We start from the raw sequence: 17450 nt of genomic DNA on the forward strand, positions 1-17450 counted from the left end.
GCAAACCGACTCCAATTTCTGGTGACAATACTGGCAAACAGACCAATGCGTTCTGTTGAAGGCCCACACGCTGGTAATGGTTTAAGAAATATATAATAAAAACAAATATAATAAAAACAATGATAATTTAGTGAAAGTTATAGATACTTAAATCCGGGTTGCAAAAATTTTCATGCAGAGTTAATGCGAATTTTGTGAAGAGAGTGTTCGGAATTAAGTCTGAGACATCGCTATATTTGAACATACCATCTCATCATATAAAAGTGCGGTCGTGATATTTAAATAAGAGAGGAAAAGAAGAAGAACACTTTAATTTTAAAAACATGTTTGAATTAAAAATCATCTAAAAAATTCCATCAATTCAAATAAATAACCAGATGAAATTTTAATAAAAAATCTAGGTGGTGTTACAAAATTCAAAGAACTATATTTTCGTAATGTATGTATAAAATAACATTACAAACCCTTATTAAAATATACACTATGTAGATCGTCTCTTTTTTTGCGCACGGCATCTTGTAATTCTGGTTCGAGTTTCGATGTTGCTATGGAACTACACGATAAAGGAATAAAAAAATGACACATTTTGCAAAATTTAAACAATTCGCAATAAAGGTTTGAAGAACCTGTTGCCTTATTTGCGGAAATATAAAAGTTTGAGGAACTTGTTACCTTATTTGCGGAAATATCGCACAACATAGAGGCGTGGCAAACACCAGGCTGAAATACAAAGTGGTATGGAATAAATTACAGATAATCGAGTGAAAGAATTATACTTGAAGAGGAGTTATCAACAAATGTAACCGTGTTGTAATGTGTGACATAGGATTACAAATAGACAGTGTCTTTTTGTAATCCAATGTCTTAAAAGGTTATAAGAAAATCCTGTATATATTCATAAACCTTACGTCAAAGGGAATCGAATCAATCATTTATTTTCCACGGAATTTCGTGTATTTTACAGACTGGAGTAAAATATGTAAACATACAAAAATATATCTATATTATAATGCACGTATACGTCTGTCTGTCTGTCACGCAAAATGGTAGCTTAGCTGCGCAATAGCGAGAAGCACGCAATGCGGTATAAAAAGGACGGGCGAACCCGTGGATTTTCCACGGGCTAACGACTAGTATATTAAATTACCCGTATACGTCTGTCTGTCTGTCGTCTGTCTTTCACGCAAAATGGTACCGCAAGTAGCGAGACACACGCAATGCGGTATAAAAAGAACATGCGAACCCGTGAATTTTTTCAGGGGTTACCGACTAGTTAAACATAATTCAACTGCAACTATTTTTTTTACTCATTTGTAATGAGCCCGAGGTCTTGATCATTTTTAGTATAGCTCAGAGCATTTGGAATTAAATTACGACCAGAATATATATTTTTTTGATTTGTGTCTGTAAAATATCACCAGCTTGACCTCGAAAGGGAAATATTTGTTTTATGAATAAAAAAGAGTCTGGGCATATATGGCGGGTTTGGTCAACTACGCCACCCCTTTATGGTTATTTGTATTCCTAGGTACTTATATAATAAGAATGAAGATGGCTTGATTGACACTAAAATTTTTCTTTTTTCAAGGTATTTTACAAAATATTTACAAGTGGGCCAAGTAACTTGAAAAAAAGCTAAACAGATTAAAAAATAATTACAAAATAAAAATTATAACTTATTTTAAAATTCATTTTCATGACTATTTGTAACCGCAACAAAATTGTGCCAAATATTTATCATCTTTTTATTAGAACAACTCTCAATCTCCCTTGCATAAAATTTATTTTAAAGAAGCAACTTTAAATGTGGAATGAATATACTCACATAAATCCAACCATTCCAATTTGAAGTGGACCTGCTAGCCATGGCATACGCTAAGAAAGTTGTCAAAAATCAGGCTGGTTTATTAATATACACGTTTTTATTATAAGCAACATGAGGATTATATCCTTCAAAAAAAACTTGTAAGCAAAAGCCAGCGTGAAGTGATAAACAACAGAGACTTCAAAAGCAGCTACAGTTTTGCAGACCTTCTTATTTTAACAGACATGCAACAAGAAGCTTATATAACAAAAAAAAATTCCGAAAAAAAAGTAGGTGCACATAAAGTCGTAAGTAAAAAAAATGTGCTCAATCTAGGTGCGCAACATTATATAAAAATTAAAAAAGCGCGAAAATTTAATGAATTAAGGCATACCAACTTACTTTCATGAAAGACTTTTTTTCTAAATTATTCATTATGATTGGAGGAATAGCTAAAAAAGCAACAAACCAAAAAAAACAATGAATTTCCTTCAAACTCGCATCAAAAACAGTTAAAGTATAGTAGCTATAACCCAGTTCTTCTGTCGTATCGGCTTTAAACAGAAATTAATTATTTTAATCATTATTAAAAATCCTCACTTACCCATTCCAGGTGAGGCCATCACAATTCTTGAAAAGACAGTCATCACCACAGCATGGCGAGCAGCTACCTACAAAAGCAAGTGAGACAAACGTCTGACTTATGCTGTCACGTCGTATAACAGAACACAGTCCTTTACCTTTGATTCACCAAGTCTATTTCCATTGTCATCGAACACAGGTATACCATGCAACAATTCTCTAAACACACGCAAAAAATGATTATTTAACTTGAAGTTGTTTCAACGACCTTGAGAACCACAATTCTTTTAAATATATTTTACCTTTGTCGCATAAGAGGTATGTTGACACAGTTAGCAGCAGCGACAGCAGCAAAGGGGACATATCTTCCTACAAGTGGTGGCAACGACTAAAAATAGTTTTAAGTATATCAAGTACTTTACTCTTTTTTTTACAAAAGAATTTTGTGCAGGAAATGAATTCATTTTTGCAGTTTTTTCACTAGATCAGCAAAAGGTTTCTCTGTAAATTTTTATTTCAACCTCCATGAATACCAAACATTTACTTTGCCATTAAATGAAGTGTTATGCAGACTTTAATAAAAGGTTTTTTCACTTTGATTCTACAGTATACTGAATTTGTAGCGTTATCCCATAGAAAAATCCACGGGATTCCCTCGAAAATATCATTTGGCTTACAGACGTAAAGTTGGATGCAACAAGATAGACATTATATTATTTGTAGCTATGACCAAAAACCGAAAAATGGCATATTTTTCGCCTGTTAAATCCAAAAAAAATATTTCTACAATCCTTTGCAGATAAGTTCTACAAATAACTTTGAACTTATCTTTGTGTAAAAACATTTATGCTTACAGCAAAAAATCCTTACTTTCACCATGGAATTTAAACCTAAAGCAACTATTAATGCAGCACCTGTGGCTGATACATACGCCTGCGACAACATCCTAAAAAGACAATGTATTGATTGATGAGACTTCAAAAATTTACACATCAAATGTTAATGCCTACGGAGAAGGTAATCAGGTGCTTTTAGAAAAATTGATTAAAATTAAACGAAAGTGATGACTTTAAAAAAGTCAAAATAAATATTGAGGGAAAAAATTATATCGGCTTTACTGTTCTTTTATTAGTTGTATTTTAATGATATTTTTGCTTCGTCAAAAGATCTGACAATCAACCAAAAAATTTAGAATAGTTCTTTTAGAGCTAAACACAGCATGGCAACTTTGTTTTTCTTTATTCTTCATCGTAGACGGCCCCACCTTTGTTTATTAAAAGTTATTTATTGTAAGAAGTAGAAACTTGAACAGTCTTACTTTGTAGAGATAGGTTGGTCACCACTTCTGTTAGTGTAATTTACAACAGCATTGAAAGACTGATTAACCCACTGCCAAAATATTACAGCAGGTGTTGTTCTGTAGAAAAAAAATATAAAGCTGATTCTCCAGAGAACATCGCTATGAAACAATCACCTTAAGATAGAAATTGTTTACAGAAGAAAAGATGGTGGAATTAATGTTAGCATATAGGACTTTGAGAAATGCAAAATAAAAAATTGTGAATGATCTCAAATAGCTATTTTACTGATATCATATGGATATCATAGGGAATTTTATATTGAATTTACAGAAAATTTCAACCATTTAAAAATATTTCGAGTAATACAAAAGTTATTTTTAGAGATACTTCGCAGTTTTTATAAATTTCTCAAACAACATGGAAGTAAGCACAGTCGGCATGTAAAATCAGTTATTAAGCAAAGTCAGAAATATAAAAGTGACATACTTATAAAATGTCATCATAGCACCTGTAATTGTCATATTCATTGGTACTTGTGCTGACATTCTACCAATCAGAAGTTGCTTTTCACCAGTGTCTGGATGAAATGCAGAGGAATATATTTTCTTGGCATTCCATACTTCTTCATCTGAAGTGCCAGCTGGTTCAACACCAAGTCTATAAATGAACTATTATATGCAACTGCAGAAAGCTAACTGGAGTACATATTTATTAATTTTCTTATTCTAATAAATTTAGTACTACGATTTGATATATACCAAACTTCGGTTTTGCTTAGGAGGTCTAAGAATGTTTTTTACCTGTATTTCTCAACTAATGTTTTTGCGGCTTCTAAAGTTGCATCATTAGCAAAAAGATTTCGTGGGTCAGTGACATTAAAAAAATGTTTTGCTCGACCAGTGAATGTGTCTTGTAACCATCTGGGGCTGTCTATTACTAAACGACCATTTGAATCCTTTGGAGCTTCTGTCATATCAAAATAAGTCTTTTATTCTGGAAATATTAGGTAGATGTTATTATTTAGTAAATTTAAAACCAAATCAAACTAAACCAAAAATTAATCCTAGGAAAATTGGACTCATAAAAATTTCTTATGAAAATATATAAATTATGATATGTTACAAAACTAAAAAACAAAAATTGATATTTATTTCTGATATCTTACTTCATAGAGGGAAAGGCTGTAATTATAGTTAAAATTTTTCTTCACTTTGAGTCCAGCCTTACAATTGCTATGCTTATACAAAATATATGTATGTTTATTTACACAATAAATAACCGCAAACACGAAATAAAGATTTAAAAAAAAGAAAGAATGGTGACGGTTTAATGATATTATCACAATCAGTCAAACAACTTATCATACCAATTAAGTGAAGATAAACAGAATTTAAACAAAAAATGATAAAATATTAAGCTAAATATTAGCTGATTAAACAAGTTTTTATTGAACTTATGCATATAATAATATTAAAACAAATTAAATTGGAAAATCAAAACAATGTTGGTTTCAAACATAGTTGTTAACAATAGGACTAAAAAAGTTCATTTTTGTCCCATTTTTACAAAAAAAAATAAAAAAATAAAACGTTTTAAAAGAAAATTGAACAGAAGCATGAAGCATTTATCCCTTTTCAGGTAATTTTCCACTGTACTTTCCATATAAACAACCCTTAGCATGGGAGCACAAAGTATACAAAAATTATTTTTTAAACATGCCAGGAAAGAATTGTTTTTAATAAAAAATGATACAATTTTGGGATGCTTTCTTTCAAGTATTTAAAAGAAAAGAAAATAGACATGTTCAAAAAAAATTTAGAAAAATTAACCTGTCTTTTTAATTCTAATGCATTTCTACCTTGAGCTCATGCAATTAAAAAGAGATTTTGTAGTTTATAAACCAATTTCTGAATGTATATATACAAAGAAGTTTAACAAATGTAGTAACAAATAAACACTGAACAAGAAGTTCTTTCAACAATTGTTTACCAAGTACAGAGGAAACAAATGTATTAACACTATTAAGTAAACACAAATTCAGCAATAATTTATATGCTTCAATGATTTGTCGTTTCAAAACAACATATTACGTTTAGCATACATATATCCAAAAATACATCCATAACCACAGATAGGTAATCAGAAACCTTCAGAAGTCAACTTAACAGCTGAAATCTTATTTTTACTATGTAAAATTAAACATTAGAAGATGATAATTTTATATTTATTTTTTTTTAATTACAGAAAAGCTGGGTTAAAATAGACAACAAAAATATTTTTATATCCCCTACGTGACTGGGTAGTTAAGGCAAAGCAAAATTGAGAAAAGTAAAAAAATTAAACTCTTATATTATACATACATACTATAATCTTTAATTTTTTCCCGAAAAGAACAATAAGTATTAACCAGGCTTTTTAATTATTTTATCATTTTAAAATACATAAAAATTACAAAACATCTAATAAATACAACTTAATTTCCACTTCTTTTTCATATATTTTCATGACAGAAATTTTTGTGAATCACGTCATTCACAAAAATTTATAGAATTTCCCTAAAAATTTTTCGCGAATAGATCAATTTGGATACTTTGTGGGAAAATATTTTCCATAACTTGGGCATAATTCAAACCTTTAACTGAAAACAGATTATGTTTTGTTACATAAACTTTGAAACAAAAAATGGTTTCTAAAAATGATTATTTGAAATTGGGAATTATATATTTTTTGGTAAGGATTTATTTATTTGTTTGCGAGTTTTTGTTTTCGCGAATCAAGCAGAAAACTATTTTTGTTAGATTTTAATTTCTCAAATGAGATGTCAATTTACAATATTTGCCGAAATTTCTGCTCATGGAAATTTCTGACCTGAAAACTAATACTTCTCTTGTTTAAGGCTCGGTTTAAATATAATTTTGTTTTCCATCACCCAGGTGAGGTTTCAACATTATTTCATTTTGGTTTAACAATAAAGTTTCCCAGCTTTAATGATGTACGATAGTGGCCTTTTAGAGTTAGTTAAGAACTATTACTTAGGCTTGTTGATGGAGGTAAAAGGTAAGACCTGTAAAAGAAATATTATGTTCAAATATAAAATATCCCATCCAACACACGCTAGCACAGAAAATGAACATTAAGCTGGTGATGATGATTTTGAAATATGTCTTTATATAACCTTAACAGTTCAGTAACCTCACTTATTAATTTTTGGGAAGTGGTTATCTTGTACATCAAACATAAAAATCTTGTACATAAAAATAAACAAATTTTCTTGATTTACCTGAAATTATTTTAAGACCTGGATGGGTGACGACAAACATAAATATTTAAGTCCAATGTATATAAGCCCAATTATCATGTCTAAAATTACACTTGAAATAGGTTACATGAAAAAGACATGCATTTTAAAGTTAAAATGTTGGTATATAAGGCTTAAAAAAAATTCAGGAAAGCAATTTTGATGTCAGCATTGCAATTATTTATTATTTGATGTCTAGAAAGTTACACTAACTTATTTCTTCATTTTTTAAATAAAAATCATTTTCAATAAAAACACTGTTTAGTTAGTTATAATTATTCCATTGGTTCCAAGGACATTTCCATTGCTACTTTTAACATCTCTTCTTCTGACATATCATTCACATTATTCATTGGTTCGTTACTTGGCTCTGATTTTTTCTCTGCTAGTTTCTCAAAAAAGTTTAAACGCTTGTCACGAACAGCAGCAGCATCTACAGGGACTGCTGGTTCAGAGTCAATAACAGTTGTTTTATCGCTTTGTTCTGAATTTTCCTTTTTTACAGAGTTTTTTAAACGTTGTGAATTTGCAAACTGTTTATAATCTTCTGTTGACACAGGACAAAGTCTAAGTAATTGCTCAGCTTCACATTCTGGAAATGTTCCAACAATGACATATATAGAATATCCTTCGGCCTGAAGTTGTGCTAATAACAAACTTAAGTATGTGTCAGAAATCAATTCAGGGTTCGACTTTATCGAGTTTAAATTAAACCACTGTTGCCCTAATTTACGTATTGTCAGCCAGTGGTTCTGTTGATTACATATATAGGCAGTTTCTGCAACAGGATTTTGTCGTGTTTGCTCAGCAGCTGGACTATTATATTGTATCATTTCTAAGTTCCACACCTCCAAAGCTTTACAAATAACTTGAATGGAAAAATATCCACTATCATCCATGTTTGAAGAAGGCTGTTGCATAAAATTATAATATTCTATTGAGTTTACACTACCTTCTGCCATCCTTTGGTGCTCAGCGTCATCCAAGTTTTTAGCAATGGTTGCTAAATCTACAGCATTAAAATAAGACCCTTGTAGTAGTGAATTCAAACAATGTTGTGCACACAAAGCTCCTTCCTGTTTTTCATGAAATATTGACTCCATTTCTAAACATAAAAAACATACATAGAACTATACACTACATAAATAATTTTATAGACTAAATACAATTCAAGTATATAGAATAAGTTTATTTTTAAGTATATACAAATTTATAATTTTTCAGCATACTTTCAGGACTTCCAGGACTATCTATATAATTTTAAGTACATCAAAGTACGCCATTTTTCTTCCTGCCACATAAAACACATCTGTAAAATAAGAATACAAAACGTAACAAATGCTGAAAGGTATATAAAAACACAAAATTCTCATTTTTTTTTGGATAAATTTTAAAACTAAATTTTTTAACACAATATATTATATAATTTCATTTTTATGGCTGTTAATTTTTTATGCATTCTTACAAGACACATTGATAGCAGAATATCACATAGAAATATTTGTAGTAAAATAAATAAATGCACCAACAAAGTTAAAAATATTTGTTGCCATTATCCTATTCTTAAATCTACATTAAATCCTATTCTTAAATCTACACATAGGGTGAAGGGTCTCCTTAAGAGACAAGAGAGGAGTTGAACGTCCTCCACCATACCTTAGTTTTAAGGGGCGATTGTGGAAGTCCCATGAAATGCCACATAGTGATGGTGTCACTTTAAAAAACACCCAGTCCGGTCTGTGAACGGTTGGTGCTAGGAAGGGCATCCAGCTGTAAAACAATGCCAAAACTCTTTATTAATGGCCGTTAGAATAGTTAATCAGACAAACTGTGTAAACGGGGCTGGAACTCTAAGGAGTGAAGGTGTCGCGCACGGTAGGACAGATGTCAGATGTGAGCATCGTCAGACCGTTACCCAGCTATCACATCACAAGGTAGATAACACTAGGTTGAGGATGGCTAGTGTAAATGTTGGTACTCTGAGAGGTAGAGCAGGTGAAGTAGTTGAAATGTTAGAACGTAGATCTGTTGATATGTGTTGTGTTCAGGAAGTTAGGTGGAGAGGAGCTTCAGTGAGATTTGTGGAAGGTAGGAGGGCAAGGTATAAGCTTTTTTGGATTAGTAATAGTGATGGATATGGAGGAGTTGGCATATTCGTTGCAGAGAAGTGGGTAGAAAAAGTAATAGATGTTATGCGTGTTAATAGTCGTATTATAGTGATAAAGTTTTTGATAGGTAATAGGATTGTCACTTTTCTGTCAGTTTATGCTCCACAGTGTGGACTCAGTGAGGAAGATAAAGATAAGTTTTATGATGAGTTAATAGCAGTCACATCAAAGTTTGGAGACACTGAACTTGTCATGGTGGGCGGCGACTTTAATGGTCATGTTGGGAAGTCATCTGAAGGTTATAGAGGTGTGCATGGAGGCTATGGATTTGGGAGCAGAAATAAGGAAGGGGAGAGATTGCTTGAGTTTGGAATGGCAACGGACATGGTGGTTTGCAACACATCATTCAGTAAGAGACAGAGTAGGCTGATAACATATGAGTCAGGTGGTTGTAAGACAACGATAGATTACTTTTTGGTTAGAAAGTCAGACAAGAAAGTGGTTAAGGACGTGAAAGTTATATCGGGGGAAGAGTGTGTTTCCCAGCATAGGTTGCTGGTTTGTGATATTATCTTGAAGAGTGTCAAAGAAGCCAAGGGAAAGTACAGGCCCCGTTGAAAAGTCTGGAAGCTGAAGGAAGAGATTGTAGCAAGACAATTTAGTGCAAAAGTTCAGCAGTTAGCCTACAATAGTCAATGTGATAGTGACAATGTTGAAAGTACTTGGACTACTTTGAAGAATTGTCTTCTAGAAGCTTCTGATGATACCTGTGAGTGGACGAAAGGACCAGCTAGACATAGACAGACCTGGTGGTGGAATAATGAGGTTGACCAGTGTATAAAGGAAAAGAGGAAACTTTGGAAAGAGTGGAAGTCAGGTGGTAGTAAAAATATTTACTTAGAAGCTAAGCGTCGCGCTCGTACAGCAGTGTATAAGGCAAAATCAGAAGCAGAGAGAAACAGATTTGCAGATGTGTTAAGAAGGAAAGACCAGCGCAATGAGGTATTCAAGATAGCAAAGCAAATGAAGAAGACTAATCAAGATATTGTAGGTGAGAAGTGTATACGTAATGATGAAGGTGTTTTGGCTAGCACAGAGGAGGAGAAAAGGGTAGCTTGGAAGAATCATTATCAGAGGTTGTTTAACACTGAGTTTGATTGGGACGAGGATAATTTGTCTGATGATGATGTCGTAGAAAGGCCAGCTATGCAGATCAAGACAGAATGGGTAGTGGAGGCTATTAGGAAATTGAAGATTGGCAAGGCTGCAGGAGTATCAGGTATTGTTGCAGAGATGGTAAAAGCATCTGGATATATTAGAGTTGAGCTTATTACAAGTCTTGCTAACCAGATTATAAAGGATGGTGCTATTCCAAATGAGTGGCAGTCGAGTGTAATAGTGAATTGTTTCAAGGGCAAGGGTGATGCATTAGAAAGGGGTAACTATAGAGGTTTGAAGTTGGTTGATCAAGTAATGAAAGTTATTGAAAGAGTGATTGATAAGTTACTTAGAGAAAGAATTAATATAGATAAGATGCAATTTGGTTTTGTTCCAGGGCGTGGCACTACAGATGCAATATTTTTACTCAGACAGCTTCAGGAAAAGTATTTAGGAAAGAGAAAGAATCTCTATTTTGCCTTTGTAGATTTAGAGAAAGCTTTTGATAGAGTGCCACGTAAAGTTATTTGGTGGGCTATGAGAAAATTAGGTGTGGATGAGTGGCTAGTTACGATGGTTCAGTCGATGTACAGCAATGCTAGAAGTCGTGTCAGGATTAACAATTCACTTAGTGATGAATTTAGTGTAAATGTTGGTGTACATCAGGGTTCTGTACTTAGTCCTTTGTTGTTTATTCTAGTCTTAGAAGCGCTGTCGATGGAGTTCAGAACAGGTTGTCCATGGGAGTTATTGTATGCAGATGATTTGGTTCTCATAGCAGAGCCGATGGAAGAATTAGTTGAAAAGTTTGAGAAGTGGAAGAATGGACTAGAAGAGAAAGGGCTGAAGGTAAACACAGCAAAGTCTAAAGTCATAATAAGTAGCATTGCAGCCAAGTGTGACCTTGTAGTTGGAAAGTGGCCTTGTGGAGTTTGCAGGAAAGGGGTTGGTAGTAACTCAATTTTTTGTCAGACTTGCAAGCATTGGGTACATAAGAAGTGTAGTAGTATTAGTGGAAGGTTAAGAGCTGACATTCAGTTTGTATGCAAGCGTTGCAAAGGTGAGATTATAGAGAATGAAGTATTTCCAGCTTTAATGATGCACAACAGTGGCTCGTTAGAGATAGTTAAGAACTTCTGTTACTTAGGTGATATGTTGGGCAGTGAAGGGGGTGTTGGAAGAAGTGTTACTTGCAGGATAGGTTCTGCTTGGAAAAAGTTTAGAGAGTTACTTCCTTTATTGACTAGCAGAGTCCTGTCAATTGAGGTAAAAGGTAGGTTGTATGAGGCCTGTGTAAGAAGTGTTATGTTGTACGGTAGTGAGACATGGGCAGTGAAGCAGGAAGATTTTCACCGTACTGTTTAGAAAGGAATGATATGAGAATGGTTAGGTGGATGTGTAATGCCAGTCTGAGAGACAGAAAGAGTTCAGATGAGCTAAGAAGCAGGCTAAGTCTCCGTAGAATTAAAGATGTTATCCAGATAAGAAGATTGAATTGGCTGGGGCACTTGGAAAGAATGGAGGAGGATAATTGGGTAAGAAAGTGTAGAGACTTGATAGTTCCTGGGGCAAAGCCCAGAGGCAGACCGAGAAAGACTTGGCAGGAGGTTATAAGGACAGACTTGATAGAGAGGAAGTTGAGTTTAGATCTAACACAGTCTAGATCAGATTGGAAGAGGGTCATTAATATACCCCGTCCAACCCATGCTAGCATGGAAAACGGACGTTAAGCCGAGAATGATGATGATGATGATGACATTGTAGAAAAAGTGAGGATATTTGTAGAATAATGGAAAATGAAAGGAATCATGGAGAGTGTATAGTGACTTTAAAGTTAAATTATGAATTAAGACCTACAATGAAAGGGGTAAGAGAATAAGGGGTGGTTCATCATCAACATCAGGATAACAAGGAGAAGACCTCAGAAATAGTGTACAACACAATATAGCTACAACAAATGATCAAGGGAAAATACCTGCAACAAATGATCAAGGAAAAGCACCTGCATTAACAAAGGCAGAGAAAAAAAAATGGGGAAAGTAAGTCAAGATGGGCTGAAGTAGATCCTGGCGATGAAAATACATTTATTGGCATAATTTACCTTTAAGGTATATAATATTTTCCGAAAGTTGATAAAATTACTTAACAGATGATATAAAAATTATTGGAAACGAAATAAAATTGAAGACGTTAACTAATGCATCCCCATTTACAAAACTTTTAGTTTTTTATGATCGATGTTTACAGTTTTTTAATCACAACAACATTGATCTAAAACAGTCTGAAAATTATAGTGTATGTATTTTGCATTTTGAAGATATTTTCCATTAACTTTTTTTATTGAATTACAAACCATAATTCTCTGAAAAATACGTCATGACTCGAGATCTGTTCACCTTTAGGAATTAAATTTAAAATAGTTTTTTAGATATAACATCTTTCTTTGCAAGATGATTACATATACAAGGAGATAGGCCTAAGTGAGTTGCAGTATGCATATCCACAGCGTTTACTGGAATTTTTATGAGAAGTGGCACCAAGTAACATCTTAGGGGATGATGTGAGAGTGTAGATATCCCTTTATTACAACAAATTTTATAAGATATGTATAAAATATATATAGAAATTAAAAAGCAATAAAAAATATTTTTGCTGTTAGGATGGAAACCTTGGGGGTTGATAATAAATACTTTCATTTTTTTTGGAAGAATCCTGTCTTTTTTCTTTCAAGATTTATTTCCAAGATGATAAACCTAAAGATTTACACATATATTTGATCTTTTAGCACGTTCAGCTGGAAGACTGTTGCGTTGTAAGTAGTTATAAGTCTTGCACTTTGTGCGGGAGACCAGGGTTTGATTTCCCTTAGCAGCGATTCAACATGGATGAGTGAATGTTATACCATTGCCCCCGATTAACCCATGCCATGTGAGGGAAATTGGGGAGATGGCACACTGTGCCACCTAGTTTGGTAGGAGAAGAATGCTAAAAAATGTGAAAATGGAAGATTTAGTAGCTAACGAAAGGTAACCAGAATAAAAATCTGTCTGGAAATGATGCTTAGCTAGCTATCTAGATTTTGCTCCGAAAAATTACCTTTGCTCAAACTTCCTTCCTTCAAATTGTTCTTAAAACTCCAAAATGTGTATAGCTCTGCACTCTCTTCACCTATATATAATACGGAAACTTTTCACCTTCCAAAAAAATTGTTATGACGTCAAACCGAATCGCAGAATAAAAAAAATAATTTTACCATTAAAAAGTTCACTTTTTTTTATAAGAGGAGTTATTTGCAAAAAAAAAACTATTATTTTTCCTTACTTATTTGTGAAACTCCCAACAATTAAGAATTATTGGAGTCATGATGTGCTGTACTGCTTCAAAGGTTGTTAAACTGTTGTTCTAACCAGACTTCAAATGATTTTTCGCTTTTGGCACTCAGCCTAATAATGAGGGAAAAAATGGCCTGCTTGGACAAAGTCATGCCCTTTAATAGTCCACTAAATGACACGATGGTCGATATATAGCACCCTAATAAAGATTTTATCGATTGGTGAATCCATGATGCTGTGGGGCGTGGGAAGTTGATGTTCAGTTTCATCAAAAACAAGACACATAAATACAATATAAATAGCTACACAGTCAGGTTTTATGAATTGTGTAAAGTTAGTGGTCTTATTCGTTGACAACTACTACAACTTGTTTGAACTTGCAAAAAGAGAAGACCTATCATCTCTCATTAAAAATATCAAAAAGGGAAAAATGACGAGTTTAGTTTCCAGACTAAGAAGTTAAGGTGTATACCCTTGCCATTCGCACATTTACATCCACAACAAAATTACTCCTCAAGAGCTTGATATAAAAAGAATAAATCCTACAAGTCCTTCTAGATTAAAAAAGCAACTAAGTAACAAACAAAATGTCGAGATCTGAAGTTTTGCTGCTCGCTGCAGCTTGCTGCCTTCATGTTCATGTTCGAACAGGGAGTACAATTTAGACCATAAAGACCAAATTCTATACGTTACTTAACAGCTGGGTGGTAAAATATCATCTTTGCATTACGTCTTTCTCTCGAAAATGGCGGCTGCAAAGCGAGTGTTGATTTACGGTGGAAAAGGTGCTCTGGGAGCAGTCTGTGTACAGTCATTTAAGGCTAAAAATTTTGTAAGTACTGTTTCCATTTGTTAAGTTCGTTGATCTAACGAAACGGATTCAGACTCTAAAACTTTAAGATCACTATTGTACTGGCAGGACAAACTGAAACATCTGCCTGGGACATTTTTTTTCTTTTCTTAGTGGGTTTGCAGCATTGATTTATCTCCAAACGAGTCTGCAGATGCAAATATTATTGTCACGGAGTTAAATGACTGGGAGAAGCAAGACGAGCAGGTTCAACAAAGACTTGCAGAAGTTTTACAAGATGAAAAATTAGATGGAATCTTCTGTATTGCAGGTGGATGGGCAGGTGGAAATGCTGCATCAAAAGGTATAAATTAAATTGTACAAATGAACTTGAAATAACTGCTGAAACTATATACATGTAGGCATTGTGAATTATTCAGTAAATTATATGGATTGTTAATAAAAATGTTCATTTAGCTAGTGAAGCGTCACATGTTTTTGTTGTCAAAAAGAATACTTCAGACAGAAAATCCTTAACAACAGATCGCTAGCTATTCATATTTAAATTGAGATAACTAATTTACTAATTTACTTGTTGGACATTTTTTTCTGCCTTACTAAATGTGCTTATAGGAAACTTTAAGCAACTGTAGCTAACTCTTCCAATTATATATAGTAACTAAATGTTCTGACCAGATTTTTAATATTTTTAGCATTTATAAAAAACTCAAATTTGATGTGGAAACAAAGTGTTTGGTCATCATGTATCTCTGCCAGTTTGGCATCTTCTCATCTGAAACAGTAATGATTTGATTACCAATTTACTGATTTAACATTAAACAAACATTTTCTCTATGGTTTAAGCTCACAAAAAAACTTTTAATAATTACAGGGGAGGAGTGCTTCAGTTAACCGGTGCCGTACCTGCGTTAGCGGGTACAGCAGGTAAATAAATTTGTTTGTTATGCTACCAAAGTGTTTTTTTAATAAAGCATAGTATAGTAAGAAACATAGTAAGAAGATGCATAATGTATGTTAATTTTATTTTGTAGGAATGATTGGTTATGGAATGGCAAAGGCTGCAGTACATCAACTTACGAAAAGTTTAGCTGCGGACAATGGGGGACTTCCTAAAAATGCAGTCATCGCTACCATATTACCGTAAGTAAATAATTATAAATAAAATTCAGAAAATCTTGTTAAAAGAATTAATACTTGTGATTTATTGATTGTTTTAACCAAGGTTTATATAAATGCTTTTAATAGGGTTACGTTGGATACCCCTATGAACAGAAAATTTATGCCTGATGCAGACCAGACAACATGGACACCATTAGAGTATGTCGCAACGTAAGAAAATTTTAAATTTGATTTTTTCAGATTTTCCAGTGTAATTTACTTGTCCAATTTAATGCATTCCATCTATAGAATGTTTACAGAATGGAGTGAAAACATAAACAGACCTGCATCAGGAAGTTTGCTGAAGTTAATTACAAAAGATGGAAACACAGCATTGGAATGTGTGGAAAAATAATTTGTCACTTAATGAAGCCATGGAGACTTTGCTAACTGTATGGTGTGGATTTTTCGGTGGATTGTATTTATTATTATTTTTGTAACGAAAATAAAACTTTCTTAAAAAGATGCATTAAGCACATTACGATTTAATATTTTCAGAGAGTACACAGCATAGCGTTTACAAATACATAGGAAGGGGACTTACTTACTTATGTTACTTATGTTAACTTTTGAAGTTGTAGCTTCACGCCAGTCGTAGACGACCAACGTCAGTCACTTCTTCCTCTTCTTCTACTCCATCTCTAAAGAGAGGAGGATGAGGATTAGATCGAACTTCATTGATAATACTGTTTTCTGAGGCTTCATTTGTCCCGGGGATTGGAGAAACTTGTTGAGGGCTGTTTTAAACTTTTAAACTGGACATGAAGTGATGCTTCTTAGAGACTTGGGCAGGGCGTTGAAGGTTCTTGGAGCTTGATAACGGAAGCTGTTGTGTTATTTAGCGAAGCTTGTGGAATTGTTCAGCACCGATGGTAGTTTAAAGAGACGCCCTTTTCTTTGTGTTGCATGGGTTTGCATGGTTGGGTGAAGGTTTGGGACAATGCCTTCAACTATTTTCCAACTATATACGGCTTGATAGCGTTCACGTCGTCGTTGTAACAAGTACAATTTGAGCTGTTTAAGTGCGTCGTTGTAAGTCATTCTGTGTACACAGTTGATCTTTTTTAGGCGGCTCCATTGCAGAGCTTCTAGTGCCTTGATTTGTCCTTTTCTAGCAGGAGACCAGAGTTAAAATGAGTACTCAAGTCTAGGGATGACAAGGGATTTCATTAGTATTCCAAGATCTTTGGTTTGTTTTTTTGGTTGGATTTGTGTTGATGCTGTTGTTTTGTACTTTGACTTCAGATCTAGGTCTTTTCCGTACTGCAGGAGTTCAAACTTTGTATTGTTGAACATCATGTTGTTTTGTTTACTCCATTCGTAGACTAGTTTTAGGTCTGTTGCATTTTTTCAATGTCACTTTTAGAGCTAACCTTCATTATAAGTCTTGTATCATCTGCAAAGCTTAAGAGTGACGCGTCCTTTACAGAAAGATCAATAGCCCCCATAAGGATCAGGAAGATGAGCGATCCAAGCACACTTCCTTGTGGTACGCCAGAGGTGACTTTTGTGGTACGTGAGTGGTGACCGTTTACTGAGACGTACTGGGTTCTATTTTTTAGGAAGGACTTCAGCCATTTAAGTAGTTTGCCTTTGATACCTAAGTTTTCTATCTTTTTAAGGGCTATGTCCATATCGACCTTGTCAAATGCTTTTGCGAAATCCAGGTATACAACATCAGCGTTTGAGTTGTTGCAGAGTATTTGTAGAATGTTGTCGAAATGATCAAGAAGCTGGCTCAGACATGACCGTCCACCACGAAAACCATGTTGGGAGCTGTTGAACAGGTTATTTTCTTCCATGAATGACACAATTTGATTTTGGACAACCTTTTCAAGGACCTTTATGATGTGAGAAGTTATGGCAATTGGGTGGTAGTTTTCAACTTTATTTTTGAT

At 33.7% G+C, this 17450-nt stretch overlaps 3 protein-coding genes across 4 annotated transcripts; 1 reads left to right on the plus strand and 2 right to left on the minus strand.

Moving 5' to 3' along the window:
• Positions 1 to 308: 308 nt before the first annotated feature.
• On the minus strand, positions 309 to 4706 carry LOC130644191 (sideroflexin-1-like). The gene is made up of 11 exons (XM_057449695.1): positions 4488 to 4706; positions 4174 to 4344; positions 3705 to 3803; positions 3257 to 3332; positions 2689 to 2774; positions 2545 to 2605; positions 2409 to 2475; positions 2207 to 2256; positions 1826 to 1875; positions 673 to 720; positions 309 to 553 (listed from the first exon to the last, which is right to left on the minus strand). The coding sequence occupies exons 1-11, from the start codon at positions 4658 to 4660 to the stop codon at positions 457 to 459; spliced, it is 978 nt and encodes a 325-aa protein (XP_057305678.1). The 5' UTR covers positions 4661 to 4706; the 3' UTR covers positions 309 to 456.
• A 1383-nt stretch (positions 4707 to 6089) lies between these two features.
• LOC130644193 (ataxin-3-like) lies at positions 6090 to 14238 on the minus strand. The gene is made up of 3 exons (XM_057449697.1): positions 14056 to 14238; positions 8215 to 8294; positions 6090 to 8090 (listed from the first exon to the last, which is right to left on the minus strand). Exon 3 carries the CDS (start codon positions 8086 to 8088, stop codon positions 7261 to 7263), a length of 828 nt encoding a protein of 275 aa, XP_057305680.1. The 5' UTR covers positions 8089 to 8090; positions 8215 to 8294; positions 14056 to 14238; the 3' UTR covers positions 6090 to 7260.
• Positions 14239 to 14263: 25 nt separating this feature from the next.
• Positions 14264 to 16030, plus strand: LOC130644194 (dihydropteridine reductase-like). 2 transcript variants are annotated; one of them, XM_057449698.1, is made up of 7 exons: positions 14264 to 14415; positions 14548 to 14737; positions 15087 to 15174; positions 15266 to 15318; positions 15426 to 15534; positions 15640 to 15723; positions 15802 to 16030. In XM_057449698.1, the coding sequence occupies exons 1-7, from the start codon at positions 14329 to 14331 to the stop codon at positions 15905 to 15907; spliced, it is 717 nt and encodes a 238-aa protein (XP_057305681.1). In that variant the 5' UTR covers positions 14264 to 14328; the 3' UTR covers positions 15908 to 16030. The 2 variants fall into 2 exon arrangements, with proteins under 2 accessions (XP_057305681.1, XP_057305682.1); XM_057449699.1 differs by lacking the exons at positions 15087 to 15174; positions 15266 to 15318.
• The last annotated feature ends 1420 nt before the right edge of the window (positions 16031 to 17450 follow it).

This window comes from Hydractinia symbiolongicarpus, chromosome 5 (assembly GCF_029227915.1).
Source record: "Hydractinia symbiolongicarpus strain clone_291-10 chromosome 5, HSymV2.1, whole genome shotgun sequence".
In the NCBI taxonomy this organism is placed as follows: Eukaryota; Metazoa; Cnidaria; class Hydrozoa; order Anthoathecata; family Hydractiniidae; genus Hydractinia; species Hydractinia symbiolongicarpus.